The following is an 18,189-nucleotide window of genomic DNA, read 5'->3' on the forward strand; positions in this document are numbered from 1 at the left end:
GGGCAGGGCAGGACACCCGACTCCAGGCATGGGAAGGGAGATGCTGCACCAGCATCCCACGAGGAGAGCCAGACTGGGACACCAAGCAGCAAGATGGCCTTCTCCTTCTCCCTGTTGCACAACACAGCCTTCAGGCACACATGACATGCTGAAGGGTGCCCTGGGTATTCCATTCACATTTCCTGAGCTCTGGCACAGAGATTAGACCCAAAAAACCATTCTTTTTCCCATTATTGCAGAGCAATTTTCCCCAGCCGAGCCCACTGCTTTTCTATCCCCCTCCCTCCAGAGCAGTTTTTTCCTGGAGGCTGAGAGGGGACACTCACTGCCTCTGTAGGGCTGGATTTAGGGATGTGTCTCCAGTTGTGCCCAGGCTGGGGAGAGAAGTAGCACAGGTACCTGACATTGGTCCATCTTCTGCTCCACAGGGAGCAGAGCCCCAGCACAGGGATGGCTCTGAGTCACCAGCCCATCACAGACCCACTGCTCCACAATGCCCAGGTCTCTGCTAACAAAGAGACAAGGTTGGTCCAAGGTGGGACCTGGGAGCAAAATTTGGGCTCTGGGTACACTCCCTGCCTTCCCTGGGGAAACACTTCCCCAAGCTGCCTCTGCGAAGCAGCCGGCAGGAAAAGGGGCTCGTTGCTGCAGGAAGGGATTTGCTAAGGCTGAGAAAGACTTCTAGAGAGGGCTGTGAAGCTTCAGGTAAGGAAAGCAAGTGATGATTGTTCTTCTGTTTGAAGCCATCTCCCACAGGAGTGTCTGGGCACAGGGCGTGTCCCCTCTGCAGGAGAAAAGGCTGGATGGTTCCCTCCAGCCTTCACCCATGTCCCAGCTCTTAAATTACTTCCTAGGTTGGATATTAGAAAAAGTTTCTTAACCCAGAGGGTGGTCAGGCACTGAACAGGCTCCCCAGGGCAGTGGTCACAGCACCAGCCTGACAGAGCTCAAGGAGTGTTTGGACAGCACTCTCAGGCACATGGTGTGATTCCTGTTGTTGTCCTGTGCAGGGCCAGGAGTTGGACTCAATGATCCTTGTGGGTCCCTTCCAACTCAGGATATTTTATGATTCTCTCTGAACATACCATCAGATTTTGGAAATTGCAGCCCACCATGCTGCTGAGAGAGAGTCAGATTTTAATTCAGCAGTGCTCCAAGATCAGCCCTGTTGCCGTGACCCACATCACTCCCCCCTGCTCTCCACATTCACTGTGGCAGGCAAGAGTTTAATTCTTTTCAGCACATGAAATCCACGCAGTGAAGACCTAAAGCTTTCAGAAAAAACCCGAACAACACAGTACTATAGCAGAACCCCCTTAATTCAGCTGCAGGATTTCAATAAAGAGAAACATCTAAGGGAATTTTGATAACTTGAAGGCAAGGCACACGCTCGCTGCCGAGCTGAGGCAGACAGCACAGGCTTTTAAAAGCTTTCTGATTTACTTTTATATGAGAAAGAACGCAAAAGGCAAACCTCATGTAAAAGGAAGTCTGGAAAACCGAGCCTTGCAAAGGAAACAGGATGATCACATCACCAATTTTTTGGGGTTGCAAGGTTGTTTTGCAGATAACAGCAGAGATCTCTACTTAAACACTCATTATATGGTCCAGCCAAGGGCTCTGGCAGAGATTTCTCCTCTTGGCCTCACACTTTCATGTGGATCCCACATCCATATAACACCTCCATCTTCTCCAGGGGACTGGAAGCAGCAGGAACTCATGATCCAAAAAGCTTTCTCTGGAACGGTGAGCAAGGAAAAGGAAAAGGCTGGCAGAGAGGATGGGCCAGACTGGCTCATGGATCCATGGCTGTGAGGGAGTAAAGGAGGAGCTGTGCCAGCTGTGCCCTGCATGGACACATGTTTTCCATGGATCCCCCTGCCACGGGTAGAGCTGCATGGGACAGCCTGTGCTGGTGGCGTTCCCAATCCAGCCAGGATCATCATGCAATCTGGGGCTCTTTTACTACCTGCCAGGTTTTTTAGCTTTTTGTGCATCTTCCAGCTTATCCCTATGACCATAATGCCCTGGACTGCAGAAGCAGGTAAGGGGCACAGAGGACAGGAATGAAGAAAGCCAAAGTTGTTTCACAACCTATTCATTTCAGCCCTGGATGTTGCCAGAAAGCACCAGGAGCACTAAACAAAAGGCACAGCACCAAGGAACCCGTGTCCTGCCTCCAGCACAGCTGACTTGCTGCACTGGCACCACCACAGCCCACCACACCTCCCAGCTGCTCAAAAGTTAGTCCAGGTCCTTCGGTTCTTGGTGTTTTTTCCATAAGTTCCTCAGCCTGGTAGGATCAGTAAGAAATACCTGCACAAAGTGCTGGTCAAACATTGGTCCTGCTTATCCACAGTTTTGAGCTCTGGCTCCCCAGGGATGTGGTGCTGTGGGGTCCCCCAGAGACATCCTCCAGCCTGGGGCTGAGTGCAGGAGTGCTGAGCACCTCCCTCTTTTCTGCACAACGGCCTTGGCACAGCAAACAAAAACACTGTTTTCAGGATCACAGCAGGTTTTATTCCCTCAGTTTCTTCCCCACACATCTTATTTGCCTTGCACCATTGTATTTCAGACTTTTGAAATTCAGCAGCAGTAAAAACAACCTCAAAAAACTGTATTAAAAGTATCTCCCAAAGCCAGATGAGCCCCCTCTGTTAACTGTATTCTCCCTCTCCCCCATAAAGCATGAATAAGATCCTTTCCAAAGTGCCCAGGGCATCTTCCCTCTCATCACTTACAGGGACAAAAATGAGGACACTCACACAGAGTTTGGGCCATCCAAGCCAACCCTGAGCAGCAGAAAGAAGAGCCCCAAACTGTTTAAGGGCTCAAATGCTATTTAGAAAACATTTCTTAAAAAAAAAAAAAAAAAAAAAAAAAAAAAAAGACATAATTTGCCCAAGATTTAGTTGCAGGGTGATTTTCAGATTCAATTTTAAGTCGCATTTAAGCCGCATTCAGGCACAAGAGCAGAGGATCTGCCTCCGGTACAGCTGCAGAGAGGAGCAGGCCCAGCCTGCTGGAAGCAGGTGCTGCTGCCAAGCCCCTCTTCATCTCAAACCCCGCCTGAGAAGCACCAGCACAACAGCAGGGTTTTTTGGATGCTTCCCTTCACATCACAGCCCAGCCTGACTCTGATTAATTAATGGAGCCTGCTGAAATCCCAGCCTTAGCTACTCTGGCTGCTGCCAGCTACAGCGAGCTGCACAGCTGCCTTCCACTCCCACTTGAGAGACTTTGTATTTACCAAGTATTAATTAGATGAATGTGAAGCACCATTTTCCAGGCAGGGGAAATCATCTGCTCTCTCCCTGCCCTGTAGCAAGCCCGTACTGAGGCAAGTTTGAAAAGGGAGCAGGTAGAAGTGGCTCCTCCTTGCTCTGCACATCTGGCACTTTTCGTATTTCGCTGCTTGTGCTGCCCCACGTGACAAGCACTTCACTCCTGCTAGATCTGAAAAGGCAACAGCCCTGTGGAAGATGGAGTTGGAGTCTCTCCCCCTCTGCAGAAAACCACCAGAGCTGGTCCTCGAGACTGCCCTGACAGTCAGAGCCACCAAATGGGAAGAGCTGCTGTCTCTGAGGGCTCCTCCAAGTTCCAGGAGCTGCTGAACAAGTGACTCTGCCAGAAAAGCACAAGCAATGAATCCTCCTCCTCCACAAGTCCTCCAGAGCAGGCTGGGCAGATATTTGTCAGGAATGAGCACAGGTAACCCTGCCCACGAGAAGAGAAGGGGACGGGGCGGTCACCCAAGATCTCCCCCACACCTGAAGTGCTGTCATTTCATGGAAGACATTCAAGGCACAGCTGTTCCTCCTGGTGGCAATATCTGCACCACGGATGCTGCGGTCAACACCAGTAATTGCAGCATGAAGGGCTTCAAGCAAATACCCATTTGGAAAAAAAAACTGGAAGAAATGTCAAGGAAGGCTGAAGGCTGTGACGGAGGGCAAGCGTCAGTGGTAAACAACTGATCAGCTAAATTTAGGGAGGCAGGTTGGGAGCTCTCCATGACCAGTTGGGTGTCTTCAGTTCAGACCAGTGAGTCAACTGAAAACATTTAACTATGACCGTGATGGGCTTTATAGAGAACTCCAAGATAAATGAAGGGAAAAAGGTTATCTAATAATTACAGTCACTGTTTCACATCCAGCTGCATCCACGGCTCAGCCTGACCTTTGAGGAACAATGAATAATGCACCATTCTGGTGAATGTTCCCCTTCCTTGATAGACCATCAGCACGCTGGTAAAAGAGAGCCTCTCCTGTTTGTCCTTTGCTCACTGCTTGGCTCAACTTCTTTATGTAAGAGGACCTGGAAAGTCAGAAAAATATCACACCTGCTCCAAAATATTTCCACTGTAATTTCACATTATTAAACTCCTCAGACCATTGGTGCTCCAACATCTGCTGCAGGAGAAGCAGCAGTGGAGCAAAGCTGTTGTGAAACACTGGGTCAAACTGATCTCTCTGTCTCGTGACACCAACAGGGAACCAATCTCCAATGCTCAAGCTACTGATCTCCAAGACATCCAGAAACAGAAAGAACACGTCCAGGCAGAGCTGGACCTGGATTTCTGTTTTGGCCATGTTTACATGGTGCACAGATAGGTCATGCCTTGTTGTTGGGCTGCATTTTCATCCCCTGTAAATTGAGACAGAGCAGAGAGGTGTGAGGGGTGCTGGGGGAGAGCTGAATTGTAGCAAACAGCTACTGAGCTCTGCAGCTGGTCACGAGAAGCCAAGAATGAGCAAAGTTGGGACTTTCTGGGAGACCATCTGGCATGGTAAGGGAGCACAACCCCATGCATGGGAATGCAGTGGTTTTCCAAGCTGTAAAATCCATTGCAATTCACTTGCTCTGCAGCATTGCCTGTTCCAGGCAGATCTCACCTTTAGCCTGGCCCGTTTCATGTATCCAAAATCCAGAGTCTTCTTGTGGACTTCCACTGGCTTCAGACCAGGCCCCACCAAAGCAGGCCCAGCAGGCACCAAGCCCCAGGACCAACTGTTGACAGGCATTGGGGAGCAGAGGCTCGGGGCAGGAGGGTGTTGTGCCAAGAGAGACAGCAGAACCAGGGGGAGCTGGAGCTCACATTGCTAACACTGGGGCTTGGGAATGTGCCAGAGTGTTTAAGTGCCAGCAACCTGCTTTGGCCACTGGCTACTAACAAGGGGATCATTCTGGCAGGATTCAAAGCAAACCTCTGCACCTGTTCAGACAAAGCACAAAGATAAAAAGGTCTATTCAAAGGGAGGAGAGCAGAAGGGGACAGTCCCACCAACGGCTCTCCCCCAGCACTTGCTAGTGTTCACACGTTAGGATATGAATGCTGAATGGCTGGGGGGTCACAGAGAGTTTGTGCTTTCCCCCAGCTTCCCCAGGAGGTGTGTGACCAGCTTCTGCAGGGCCTCAGCCCGGACCACCGAGATGCGCAGCACTTCCTCGTGGTTGGCTTTCTCCTGGCTGTCATAGCTCATCACCGCTTTGTTGGTGATGAGGGAGATCCCAAGGACTCGGAGGCCACAATGCCTGGCCACAATCACCTCTGGGACAGTGCTCATGCCTGTGGTGGGAAAGGAAAGGACCAGAATGAGTCAGGATTTACACCAAACAAAACATCTCCAAGGCTGCAAACCACGATCCTACCTCCAAAGCACATGCCCTTGTCTCCTTCCCCCCACCTCTCTGTTCCTGAGCCCTGCAATAGTTAAAGGCTGTGACACTTAGAAGGCTCAAATAGCTGCAGCACTACAGTTACAACTCTGCTCAGCACAATAAACCTCCTGCATTTGATCCCTGAGCCACAGCTCCCTCCTCAAGACGTGTCAGGCTGCTTGCAGCCTTGCCGAGGGAAGTACTGATGTGCTGTGTCATTTGGCTCTTCTCTTCCCCAGCTAAATAACCTATTGCAAAGAAAAACGGCTTTGAGGGGAGCTGAGCTCCTTTCCTCACACACAATGAATCTGCAAAGTATTAATGAACAGACTTCCACGAGCCAGGGGCCAAGCAGGAGGAATCATATGGATCATGGCCCTTACTTTCCTTGTGCATAGTTGGGAAGGTATCCATGATTACTGTTCCTAAACAAGACTCTTATGGAGGGCTGGTTTGTAGGGAGAAAGCACAGTGAAAATCTTCACGGTGTCAGAATTTAAAAAAAAAATAAATTAGAAAAAGACTTTTTTTCTGATTGGGCCCCACTCAGCTCTGGTGAAGTGGAGCCATCTGAGCATAAGAGACTTGTGTTTGGGAAACAAACACATTGTTGTGCTGGCATCCCTGTCCTGGGCAGCCGTAAGCATGATCCACCCAAGGAGCTGCACTAAGCCACTGCAGAACGAAGCAGGAACACACAGAGCCTGTTTCTCCAGCCCCGGGAGACTTGAGAGACTCAAAGACTGAAGCAAATCAGCCTTGAGCAGAATTAACTGTATAATCCATGTGCCCAACCAACCCTGCCAGCCCAGCCTGGGCTCACCCACGGCGTCGGCTCCCAGCGCCTGCAGCACCCGGCACTCGGCGACGGTCTCGTAGCAGGGCCCGGCCAGCACACAGTACACTCCTTCCCGGGTGAAGCTCAGGAAGCCCAGCTCCTGGGCACTCTCCTTTGCCAGGCCCAGCAGATCCTGTTCATAAGCATCTGACATGCAGGGAAACCTCACCCCAAACCTGCAAGGCAGTAAAAGGACAGGGCCGTGTGACACCGCGACCTTCCCCCCCGTCGGAGTCCAGGGGTGCTCATCCTTTGGGGAGAGGGGAAATGTCAAGGGCAGAGCAGCCTCTCTCATTCTGCCCTTATCATCAGATCATTCTCAAATCAGAGAATCATAGAATAGTTTGGGTTTGAAGGGGCCTTTAAAGGCCATCTCATCCAAACCCCTGCAGCGAGCAGGGACATCTTCAACTAGATCAGGTTGCTCAGAGCCCTGTCCAACCTGACCTTGAATGTTTCCAGGAACAGGGCATCTACCACCTCTCTGGGCATGACATTTCTGCTAGATCTAATCACCCAAAACTCTCAGCACGCAGAGGTTATGGCTGTTGGAAGGTCTGACACTGCTTATTTACTGCACAAACCCTCCTGAAATGGTCAATCAATTCCTTTTGTCTCAGGGAGCACTGATGGCCAGTTCTCTCTCTCCCCAGTAATTGCTCATAGTGACTTTTAAACACTGTCCACCAAACAGTTGCTGCCCTTTGGGCTCCTTGAGGCACAGAGTCCCACAGGCTGTCCCAGGGAGGGGGTTTGAGCAGGCCCTGATGGAGCACCAGCCACCACATTTAAGGCCCACCCCAGCAGGCAGCTCCTAACATCTTGGAGCTCCAGGGCCATATTTTAGGTAGCCTTCATCCTCTGCTTCAAGGCTGGGTCTCTTGCTTGCCTTAGGTCTTAAGATAACAGCTCAGTCCTGCTCCTGATGGAGTGAATCTTTCTACTGGCTCATGGAGAGCAGAGTAGATGGCAAAGATTGTTATGCTGCCACTGAGGAAACCTGGAAAATAAACTCCCAGCCATATTCACCAGTGCAGTTCAGTAGGAGTGGACCAGGTCCCTCATTTAGGCTATTAAAGCTCCTGCTTGTTTACATGTTCTTCCAGCTGAATGCTTAGGGCAGGAGGTGCCTTATTTTGTTTTTATAAACAATAAATATTATATAAATAAAAACAAACTTTCCCTTCTGGTCAAAGGCAATAAGTATTCATCACTATGAAAATTGCTTCCCTTTCCTGAAGGATGGCCAGCAATGCAGAAGCCAATCTCTAATTTATTAAAAAAATATTATTTCCACATCACTTCACTGCCTCTGGTTTTGCTCTGTTGTGCTTAGATAAATCCTTCCTGGTAGCTCAGCTGGACAGGATTTTAGGAGTTTGCTCAGCTAAAGCTCTGCAATACTTTGAAACCTGATTCATAAAGACCTTTTGCCCATTTTGATGCCTTGGTCAGCAGTGCAAAAGTCACCTCCCAGAGCACTGCAGTCTTCACCAGGAAGCTGCCTTTGGGAGGCAATGAGGCAGCTCTGCTGCCTTTGAACGTTGTCCAGATGCAGTTGTTTGATTGGCGTTTCTCCTCCTGCTCCAGAGCAATTATGCAAGTCCAGAGAGCTTTAAACGCTCCATGTGGCTTCTCTGCTTTTGATCATTCTTTCCTCCAACCCACAGCACTACCTACAAAGATGTAAAGATGTTCCACTTCAGATGGCTGCTGTCCTCTCGCCATGGAATCGCAGCACAGTGGTTATTTCTCCCGAGGCAGCTGCCAGCACCTTTCAGACTCTCCACAAGCAGGAGCCGGGGCTGCTGTTATATCAGGAAGGAAATAACTAAGGGAAAGCCAGGCAGGCCACCTTATTCTCAGCAGAACTTTCTCTCTGGAAAGATCCAAGGACAATCCAGATGCCTGCCTGGCAAACATGTCCATTTTTCAGGATGAAGGTACCAACCCAACAACAGATTTAACCATCTTATTATCTGAACTCACTCTTTGCTCATAAACTACCACCTCCTTCACCAGCCTGTCCTCTGGCTTCACATATCTGGCTGTCTCCTAGTCTTCTTTCCTGCCAGCTTGGTTAGGAAATAATTCTTGCTACTGTTTTCTCCTTATCACAATCCAGCCTCTTTCTTTCCTGCTTGTGACAGCACTGGATCTTTACTGCTTCCATGTTGATTTTCCTGACAACTGATGTGCTTTCCTTTGCTCAGCCTGGATTTCCAGTGGATGTGTCCTCACACTCCTTTTAGCCCCATTTGAGAGCCAAAGGGCTTCTCTTTGTGAGCACTGGTCCACCTGGAATGTAACCTCTCAGTGGCATGACCTTGCTCACACTGGTTGCCTTCCACCCTACCAGACTAGTGGCATATTGGAAGGATTTTAGGATCATAAATTCATGTTGGAAGGGACCTCAAGGTCTCCTAGTCCAAAATCCCTCTCAAAGCAACTTTATGCCCAGTGGCAACTGCAGTCTGGGGTGAGGATATGTTGGAAGCCCCTCTCTGCACTGGCCACAGGGTAAAGATTCTGCCACACAGCCAGTACAGGAAACCTGACTTCCCAGCTCAACCAGCAGCAGGTCACTCTGCAGGTCTCTGAAGAAGCTGCCAAGACAACCTCCTCTCATCAGAGCAATGCCTTCAATGAATCCATTCTGTTAACAATGGCACCCCAGTTTAACAGCCTGGATACAAGTGTGGTTATCAGGAGATCAGAGGTTTTATCTTTGCCCTGCTCTCACTGCCTGGCCTCTCTTGTACCCCTTCCATCACACCAGAAATGGCTGCTGGTAAACACAGACTGGGGACACTGCAGTTCACTGACTGCTCAATTAACAGGAACCAGCAGAGAGAGGGGCTGACAAGAAGAGACAGCAGTGGGTCTCTGGCAGACGGTGCAGCTGGTCATGTCAGGAGAGGATCAGAAGCCTACTTGCATGGCACAGAACCTTCTGGGCTTGTAAGAGTAAGCAACAGCCAAGGCAGGGTGCTTGGGGAGGGCAGGGCAGGTGGCACAGCACACACAGCTATTGCTTTAACTCTTCCTTGTGCATACCTGGAGCCAGACTCTACTCTCAGTAAATATCCGTCAGCAGGCACAACAGGCAGCCCCAGCCTGTGGCTGGAGGAAGAAAGGATTAATTGGTAACATGGAGCTGATGCCTTCTTACCTCTCATCATTTGGTCCACGCAGTGGATTCTGCCCTCCCAAGCCAAACAAGCTGATGTGGTCTCTTATGAACATGATGTCCCCCACTTGGAAGTGGGGATTCAGTCCTCCAGCAGCATTTGTGACAATCAAGATCTCCACTCCCAGGAGAAAGAAGACCCTGATGGGAAAGGTGACCTGGAAGAACCAAAGGCATGTGTGCAATGAATATCACAGCCAACAGACAGCTACTGCTACTACATTTGTAGTATCACAGTTGGTGGGTGCAAAGAAGGGTCTATATACAGAGACAAACCAACTTTCTCCAATTCTAAACATTCCTCTAATCTAAACAGAATTTTAATGGTTTTTAAACATATTAAAACCTAATCTTGTAATGAAGACCATTAAAATCCAAGCCCACACTTCCTGCAGTTGTGCTAAGGTCAAATGAAGGTGGTACAGAAAGAACATGCAGATAGTTCTTCCTCACTGCCAAGGTCTTGCAGAGATCAAACCACTGTGCTGACTGAAGTGACTACTTATGCATATAGCCCTGGAGTGCAATCCAAAGTTAAGGAAAAACTGGGAACCGGAAAAAAATGTTAACAGTTTTTTTTTGAGGAGTCACAAAGGAACTGGGGTGATAGCTGCTCCCTCTCAAGTGCTAGAGGAGCTGTGAGCAGAAAATTTCCTAACTGTGGACACCACTTCTTTAAGAAACCAGTTAATTTTAACAGACAAACATGTCTTGATAAAACTAGTTATGTATTGAGTGATTTTAAAATAGTTGTTTTTCTGTAAAAAGCTGAGTGGTGCCAAATGTTGCAGTTTATACCCAAACACAAATCAACCTCAGCCACCAGGAAAATCTCAAAGCTATCCAAATAAAAAAAAGAACACACAACACTGTCAGAGAGTAAATATTGTTGGTGTTTTCTAACAGAAATGTACATATGTGTATGTTAGGCAGCATAAATGCAACTATCCACACACTCCTATATGTTAGCTGGGAGGGTATGGCAAGTTGCAGTAGCCAGGGAGTTTTTTCTAGGGGAAAAAAAAAAAGCTGTAAACTATACAAATGCAAAAGAAGATTAAAATAGATTATTCTTATCAGAGTTTTCTGGTTGCTGATTTAAATCATGATTAAACTGCCTGAGTTAAAGAATGTAAATTAATCTGCCTTGTATGATAAACTGTTTTCCCCTGCAAGTATAACAGGGTTAGCCAATTTGTGTGGCTGCACAGCATCACCTTCACCCAGCAGAAGCCTCTTGGTTTGAACTCCCAATTTTATTTTCTGGGGAGAAATCTGAAATCTAAGAAAGACCCATTTCAAGAGCAACGCAAGTTCATCGTGAGAGCTAACAATGTGCAGCTGGATAGCAAAGCAAGCAGTCGCTTTTGCATTTTTTTGCCTTTTTTCTTTTTTACACTCCCCCTGCCTGAGTGTTTTCCTCGAGGAGGACTCACCGTGCTGACAGAGTAGCCCTCGTAGGAGTGGAAACGCCCCTGCATGCACACGCAGGGCTGCCCGCTCAGCTCCCCAAACACCAGCCTGCCAACGTGCCCTGCAACTGCAAACCAACACAGCGTCACCTCACTCACAGGTCTCGAGGCCTTGGGGCTTCACAGGGCTCTGCCAGGCCATGGCTTTGCTCTGCAGCGAGAGCAGGCGCTGGGAGCCGAATAAATAAATAAACACATATTTCTGTGCTATGTGTTTATGTTTTTTCACTCTGAGCACGCATTTCAGCCCCGAGGGACTGGCGTGCAGGGCGATGCCAAGCGGGGCACGTTGACTCCAGTGATCTGTGTGAGGCTGTGCTGCAGGGCTGCCCAGGGGTGGGACGCTGGTGCCCTGGGGTTGTGCTGACCTGTGCTCTGTGGGAAGTGAGGGATGTCCTCGTAGGGAAAGACTGTCTTGTTATCCAACACGTCAGCCAGGCCCCCCAGTCCGGATCCACAGATGATGGCGATTTTTGGGCGCCGGACGGTTCGGGCACGTAACCAATCTGCTGTTTCCTTGTACACCTCATAGCTGTTTCTGCAGAAGGAAAACAGGTCAGGGGGACTATCAACCCATTCAAAGAACAAGCTTCAAAGGATACAAGTCCTGAAAAGGTGCAAAGAAAAGGAAATTTCATTAAGGCTATAATAATAGAAGCTTCACTGCTATTATTGAAGATGCATCGCTTTTAATCTCATGTATATACCCAGGGAAGGCATTTGAATCATCTTTGCCGGTTTCATTCTGTCATTGAAGAATGGCTAATGATACCTAGATCACAGAAATGTCACAAGGCATAACCACTCCTGCTTCTGATGGGCTCTGGTCTTTCCAGAGTTACCGAAGGAAGGCAAAAGCACAGTTAGACTGAGAAATTGCAAACTATATGAGTGTGCAGGGGGATGTGCAGCCTGTGATGGGGAAATCCAAGAGGATGGAACTCCAAAGGCACCTGAACAGCATGGCTGGAGTGCTGGGCTGATGAAAAAGCAGACACTGTCCTCTGCAGTAGCCTGACTACCGAGACATGGGGCAAGAATCACCTACAGAGATGGAGGAGCCAATCTCCATAAGTGCTGAGTGCCATCAGCTCCCAGTGCCTCCTTCAGGGCCTGGTACCACACCTCAAACACCCACCTCCTCGATCCCTCGTGCCTTCAGCACAGGAGGATAAACATGGAGATCTCACTCAGCCTCTTCTCTCCCACAGAGTGGGCAGGGGGCACAGCCTAGGCCATAGCAAGAGGCCCAAGGACACCAGTCTACATCAAAACAAGTGAAAACCAGGAATTTGGGCTCAAGAGTTTATGCTGATTTAAGAGGGGGACTGCTCCAATACCTTGGCAAAAAAAGTCTTATCCAGCCCTCAGCCCCCCTGCCAGAAGGTGGGATAGAAGCTGGCATTAGTGTGTACACTGTACAGTCGTGCAGCTGTCTCAGGGGAGGGAAGTTCAATTTTTAACCTCTTAGCCCAGTATTCAGGTGCTTTAATCACAGTTTTGAAACATGATCAATAGGGAAATAATCCGATAATCCTGTTTCCAACAGGACAATGCAGATACCTCCTGAAAGTCAATACCAAGGTCGATTGGAAACTCTCCTCAAAAGCAGGGGCACCAACAGCAGTTCTTGGTAGCAACTCGATTGTTACCATTGATGAGTAGAATTAATGACTGTACAAGGTAGAGGACGAGGTCCTGGAGTGAACCAACACAGGCAGGGCTAAAAAGGTTCTCTATATGAGAAGCTGATCTGCTTATTGAGAGGTGAGAGAATCAGACACTGCGAGGCCTCCAGTCAATTTTACATCACCTGTGATGCTGATAAGCACTCACCGTCTGCTTCATGAATGTTTATTTTTTGGTTGTTTTTTTTTTTACCCAAGTCTCTTGATTTCCAGAGGTGCAAACCTCAGTAATGTTGTGATGCTGCTGTCTGCAGCCTTAGAGGATTTATAGAAAAGCTTTCACAGTGGTGCTCCTCACTCCAGGAGGTGTCAGGCCACTGACTAAGAGGATTTGACTGCCTGTGTACAACTGAGTCGTCCAACTGAGGTATCAGACACTGAAATAGAGGATCTCAAGTCTATGTTTTTTCTTCCTTTATACTGACAGGGTAGGTAGCTACTGCACAGATATTTTCTGTGAGCTTCTCCTCTCCTAGCTGTCCAGCTCCTACTGCAAGTCCTGTCCAACGTGTTGTACAACAAACCTATGTTCCCAGTTACAAACTGTGATGTCAAAAATGCCCGAAAATATCATAAATCTGCAGCCCAATAAGAAGAAATAACTTCTATATACGTGGATTAAAATGAAGAGTCCTACTTAGCTGAAACACTTTTCAAAGGAAAAGTCTGGAAATGAGGAAGTTTATTTACCGTCACATATTGTTGAATTTTCCAAGTGTACCATGAGCTCCTGAAATAAGCAGGAGCTGTGAAAATGACATTAATGAGGTCTACACTTGACTATATTATCGCTTGCTCCCAGACAAAAGCTTTAAAAGTGCTTTACATACATTAATGAACAATTTCACCCAATCTCTCCATTGAATAACTGTAATCCTTGTTTAGAAATTCAAGGGAACCAAGAGAATTTATATGTAATACCCAAGTTTTTGACATACCTGTGGCAGGCATGAGAAAAGAATGAGGTCACCAGGATCTGCTCTTCATCTTGACCATAATCCCCTTTGTCTCCATATTTTTTTTTTTAAAAAAGGTGCACACACCCTTGCAAAATAACATTAAAGAATGGATATTATTCCTACATCCTCAGAAATTTTAGGGATGAATCACTCGATGTCTGCTGAAGATATCGGGACTGACTGAGCTGTGCCAAGTTCCAGGGATTTTTTTTTTTCTCTTCTTAAACAGAAGATATTAAAATACTTCTTATCCAAAGAACTAAAACTCCAGTGCCCCACACGTCTCCTGGCCTGGATGGAGCTCCAGCCGGCGTGCAGGGGCCTGGCAGGGCCCTGTCCATCCCAAAGGCTTTGGGCACGTCAGAGCTGTCCCTAGTGCTGAGAGCACAGCCACGCCAAAATTGATCTGCCTGCAGTATTTGGTTTTCAGAAGCCTTCCAGATGCACACATCAAAGGGGCTGGCGAGCACTGATAATTCCTGAATGCGAGGGAGATACCTGCCCAGCAGGAGCAGGGGGGGAGCTCCATCTGTGGGTCACCAACCACACTGTTCAGCCTGGAACCGCGCGAGCACGAGGCCCGTGCGAGCTTTTTGACAGCTTGAATTAATACATGTAGCACAAAGGCCCCTCCAGCTACTCTGCCTCCAACAATGCTCACCTAATAATAGTGCTCAGTAGCACGGCTTTGGATTAAATCACAGGATCAGCTGAAAACACAACCCCCTTTATTGTGACTGCTGTCATCCGCTGCGGAAACGCCTCTGTTGCAAAACACAGGACTGTCACCGGTGACAGATCTTTTATGGCACGAAAAAACCCACCCTCATTGTGCTCCTGGGTTGGTTGAAAGCAAATCCACGTAAAAAAAAGCAGACATATCCCAATAAACAGCTAAAGCATTGGTTTGGGGGCACGCAGCCATACGTATTCGCAGCCTGTGCCCCTCCACATGAGACAGTTGTCTCTCCTGGTCCATAACCCCTCCCAAGGTCACCTACCGCTGCCATATTTCATAATACCAGCACCTGGCACAGGCAGATGGCCAGATTCCTCTTCAATAATATGATGTTTACTTCTGAGCAGCCTTTGTCTGACATTTATTGAGCGCCCAGTAGGAAGGAGAGGAAAACGAGGTGAGGAGAAGCGATGCAATTCCACCAGCCCCTTTCCAGCCAGGATGCCTGTGCATCCCCTGTTTCACAGCACCTTACCTGTCCTCCTCAGTATAGGCCATCCTCCTCCTCTCTGGTTAACCAAAAGAAGGGGATGGGTGCTGGAAAGGGAGCTGCAGGTTTTTGTTTGACCAAAGGGCAGAGGCCTGTTGAACCTGCAGAAGCTGCTGCTGTCTCCGTGAGTCCAGGAGGTGCGTCCCAGCTCCCCCTGAGCACCTCCAATCCCCGAGTAGGAGGGGCATGGCCAGGACATCTGCTTTTCTGGCCTCACCTCACATGACACGCATGCTCTAGAGCTCCACAGAAAGCTCACACGCGACACACACACTTTAGAATGCAGATTAAGCCCAGAAATTGCACACGCACACACTGTGCTGACAAGGGATCTGCCTGGATTTGCACACTCTTGCGTCACTGGGAACCAGCTGGTAGCTGCAGTCACCTGCTCCTTTGCAATTCCAACCCCTGGGAGCGTGGCATGAGCTCACTGGGAGCGTGCAGACTCTGCAGGATGACCCATGCCAGCCACCACTGCAATGAGACCTTTCCACAGCCCACACCATTGTCTTCCCATCCTTTCATGGCAGCCAGGGGTGATGACCCATTAGCTCCTCCCCCAGCTTTATTGGGTTTTTTTTTTGCTCACACATTTAATTGCCTCACCCTTCCCAAAAGGAAATACTGCCTTGAGAGGTGCTAAACCTCTGTTCAGCTGAGTATGGAAGACACGGGGGGGAAAAAAAGTCAGAGGCCCCACCATCTGCCCCTCTAATTTCAGCTTTGCTTTAAATGAAAACAAAGCTTAAAACAACCTTGTCCTGTGGATCTGTTTGTGTGACAGTGTATGATCCCAACAACTGATGTGAGCCACATTTTACAGAGAGCCAGAGATGTTTCCAAGACAATTGAATGCCAAAAAAATTCAAGAAAAGCAGTGATGAGTAGAGACCTGACATGCCCCAGATAAAAGGCCACAGCTAAAATATGCATTCACAGCTTAATAGATCCAGAGGGGACACATGGGAGTAGAATTTATAAATATCCCAAACAGGGACAAAACCTCAATCAGAACTTGTCAATTCCTAGACAAATCAGCCAGACATTTAAAAATAAAAATTAGAAAACTGGGCAGCACCCATTTCAAGTCTCCTATTTCTTTTTGCTTCCATTCATCTCTACCTCTTGGTCTTGAAGACCCCACATCAAAACATCCCATTTGTTGCCCCAGAAAACTGTCTCAGAGAACTTCAAATTCAAACAAAGTAATAAAATGCAGCAAGAAAACCCCTGGGCATTTTTAGGGAGATATATACTTCATTCTGGAAAACAAAAACCCAGTGCCAGCCTTGACGCCAGCCCAGGCTGGGAGTCTGTAACAACCAGCAGAATTTAAGCATTGAATTCTGTTTTATTTCCTGAAAGGTACAGTTGGCACTGAAGAAACAGAAAATGGATCTGATCAGAAACCATAATAAGGGCTCTTTTCCCTCAAGTTCTTGACCCTCTTCTCCCTTTCTTCTGTGTGTTCCCACTTCCACCACATTCTTACTTTCTCTTAGAAAGCTTAAAATGCCTGTTCTCTAAAGATAAGCAGGTGAGAGTGCTGCCACTTCAGGACCGAGCAGCACACTGCTGCCCTGGCATGGTGCATCTTGCTCTCAGTTTGCTGGAGGCAGTGGAAAAAAAAATCAACATTAAGGGTCTAATATTGCTCTATAAATCATTTTCCCTCCTGTGCCCTCTTTCTAACTCTGTTTTCACCACGTTCCCCCTCATTTTTCACACGTCTCCTTTTTGTCGTTCTCATCCCTGTCTCTCTGAACCTCAGTCATCTCTGTCTCTGCCTGCTCTGGGTGTATCCTCTGTTTTCTACAGTGTTGTTTTTCTGCACAAAACACAGCAGGCTGAGAGCAGAGATGGTTTGGGGCAGATTTAACTGCACCAAACCCTGTGCCCAAAGAAGGCCCACACTGCTTAGCCATGAGCCACCGTGCCAGAGGACCTAAACCAGGGTCTTAGAGCCACTTCCCAGCTCCCTCAGGTCTTTTTGCCCTCTGGAAGACCAAGCTCCTCTTGCCATCACTCAGGACTTCTTTGAAAGCCTTTATTTGCTCCCATTAATTAAATTACAGAGCAATGTTAGGCCCATAACGTTGATTTTCCATACAGTTTGTTAGTATCAGCAGAGTTCTGATGCCCCCTGGATATGTTCCCTTCTTTAGCCTTAATCTGATTACGTTCATTAATCTGATTCTTTTTTGCAAAGCAGACAAGAGAGATCAGACAGCCTGAGAGCTCTTCCCAATTTGTCCTCGTCTAAGACAATCTCCTTCCTAGCTTGGATTTACATGGAAAACAGGATTATCAAAAAGGGACCATTTTATCTATCTTTCTGCAGTGTCTGGTATTCAACAGCAACAAAAATTAACTTGAGTTTTAACCTGTAATGCTGCATTGGCTGGACAAGGACGAGATAAAGATTCACCCTGCTAGGAAAAAATTAATTTGAGCACTGAGGGCATTCATGCCAATTAGACTGCAGGGAGTACTCCAGAGCAGATCTATCCAGAAAAATAAGCTATTGAATAGATTGCATAATCCTGAAAAAAGTATTGACGGTCTTCTGTCCTGAAAGAATCTCACTCATCTCTTTCTGTATGTATGTGTCTGCAGCAATTTGTATCTGTAATCCTGATTTTACTGACTTGGCTGTCGTTCAAGCCCTGCTCCTGTAGCTAGAACTTCAACTGCTACAGGATGCAGACACAATCACCTGAAATCATTTTCTAACACTGCTTTACATTCCTACAGCAATTTCTATCTAAAGAAGTGTCGTGAAGTATTTTGCAAGCATTTCATCAAAACATTTAATTAATGCCTTAGGGTAAGTCTCCCACTTCCCTGTGTGCTGACATTATCACAGCATCAAATTACCTTGCAGTCTTCTCACCCATACTACACATCACTCCTTTGGGAAGGGGAACATGAACAGGGTGTCTACACAGTGGGGACAACCCTGGTTAGCCCAGTCCAGAAGAAAATATCCCCCCAAAGCCCTACAGGCATTACCATACCCTTACAGGTGCAGTGCTCAACTGCCTAGGGGAATTTTTCCCAATTCCTTTCATCCTTAGAAAAGCCAGGATTCTGCCTCTGTGTTTTGGAGGAAGGTGAACTGGACAAAGTTTTGAAAGATTTTGCTTTTC

The 18,189-nt window shown here is 47.8% G+C and overlaps 1 protein-coding gene across 1 annotated transcript; it reads right to left on the reverse strand.

The window, feature by feature from the left end:
* Positions 1 to 1,538: 1,538 nt before the first annotated feature.
* Positions 1,539 to 15,242, reverse strand: LOC127477528 (purine nucleoside phosphorylase-like). Its single transcript, XM_051801960.1, has 6 exons — positions 15,023 to 15,242; positions 11,530 to 11,699; positions 11,126 to 11,229; positions 9,672 to 9,847; positions 6,485 to 6,675; positions 1,539 to 5,569 (listed from the first exon to the last, which is right to left on the reverse strand). Exons 1-6 carry the CDS (start codon positions 15,043 to 15,045, stop codon positions 5,352 to 5,354), a joined length of 882 nt encoding a protein of 293 aa, XP_051657920.1. The 5' UTR covers positions 15,046 to 15,242; the 3' UTR covers positions 1,539 to 5,351.
* Between the last annotated feature and the right edge of the window lie 2,947 nt (positions 15,243 to 18,189).

Source organism: Manacus candei, unplaced genomic scaffold (genome assembly GCF_025592945.1).
Source record: "Manacus candei isolate 608988 ecotype Guabito, Panama unplaced genomic scaffold, ASM2559294v1 h1tg000053l, whole genome shotgun sequence".
NCBI lineage: Eukaryota > Metazoa > Chordata > Aves > Passeriformes > Pipridae > Manacus > Manacus candei.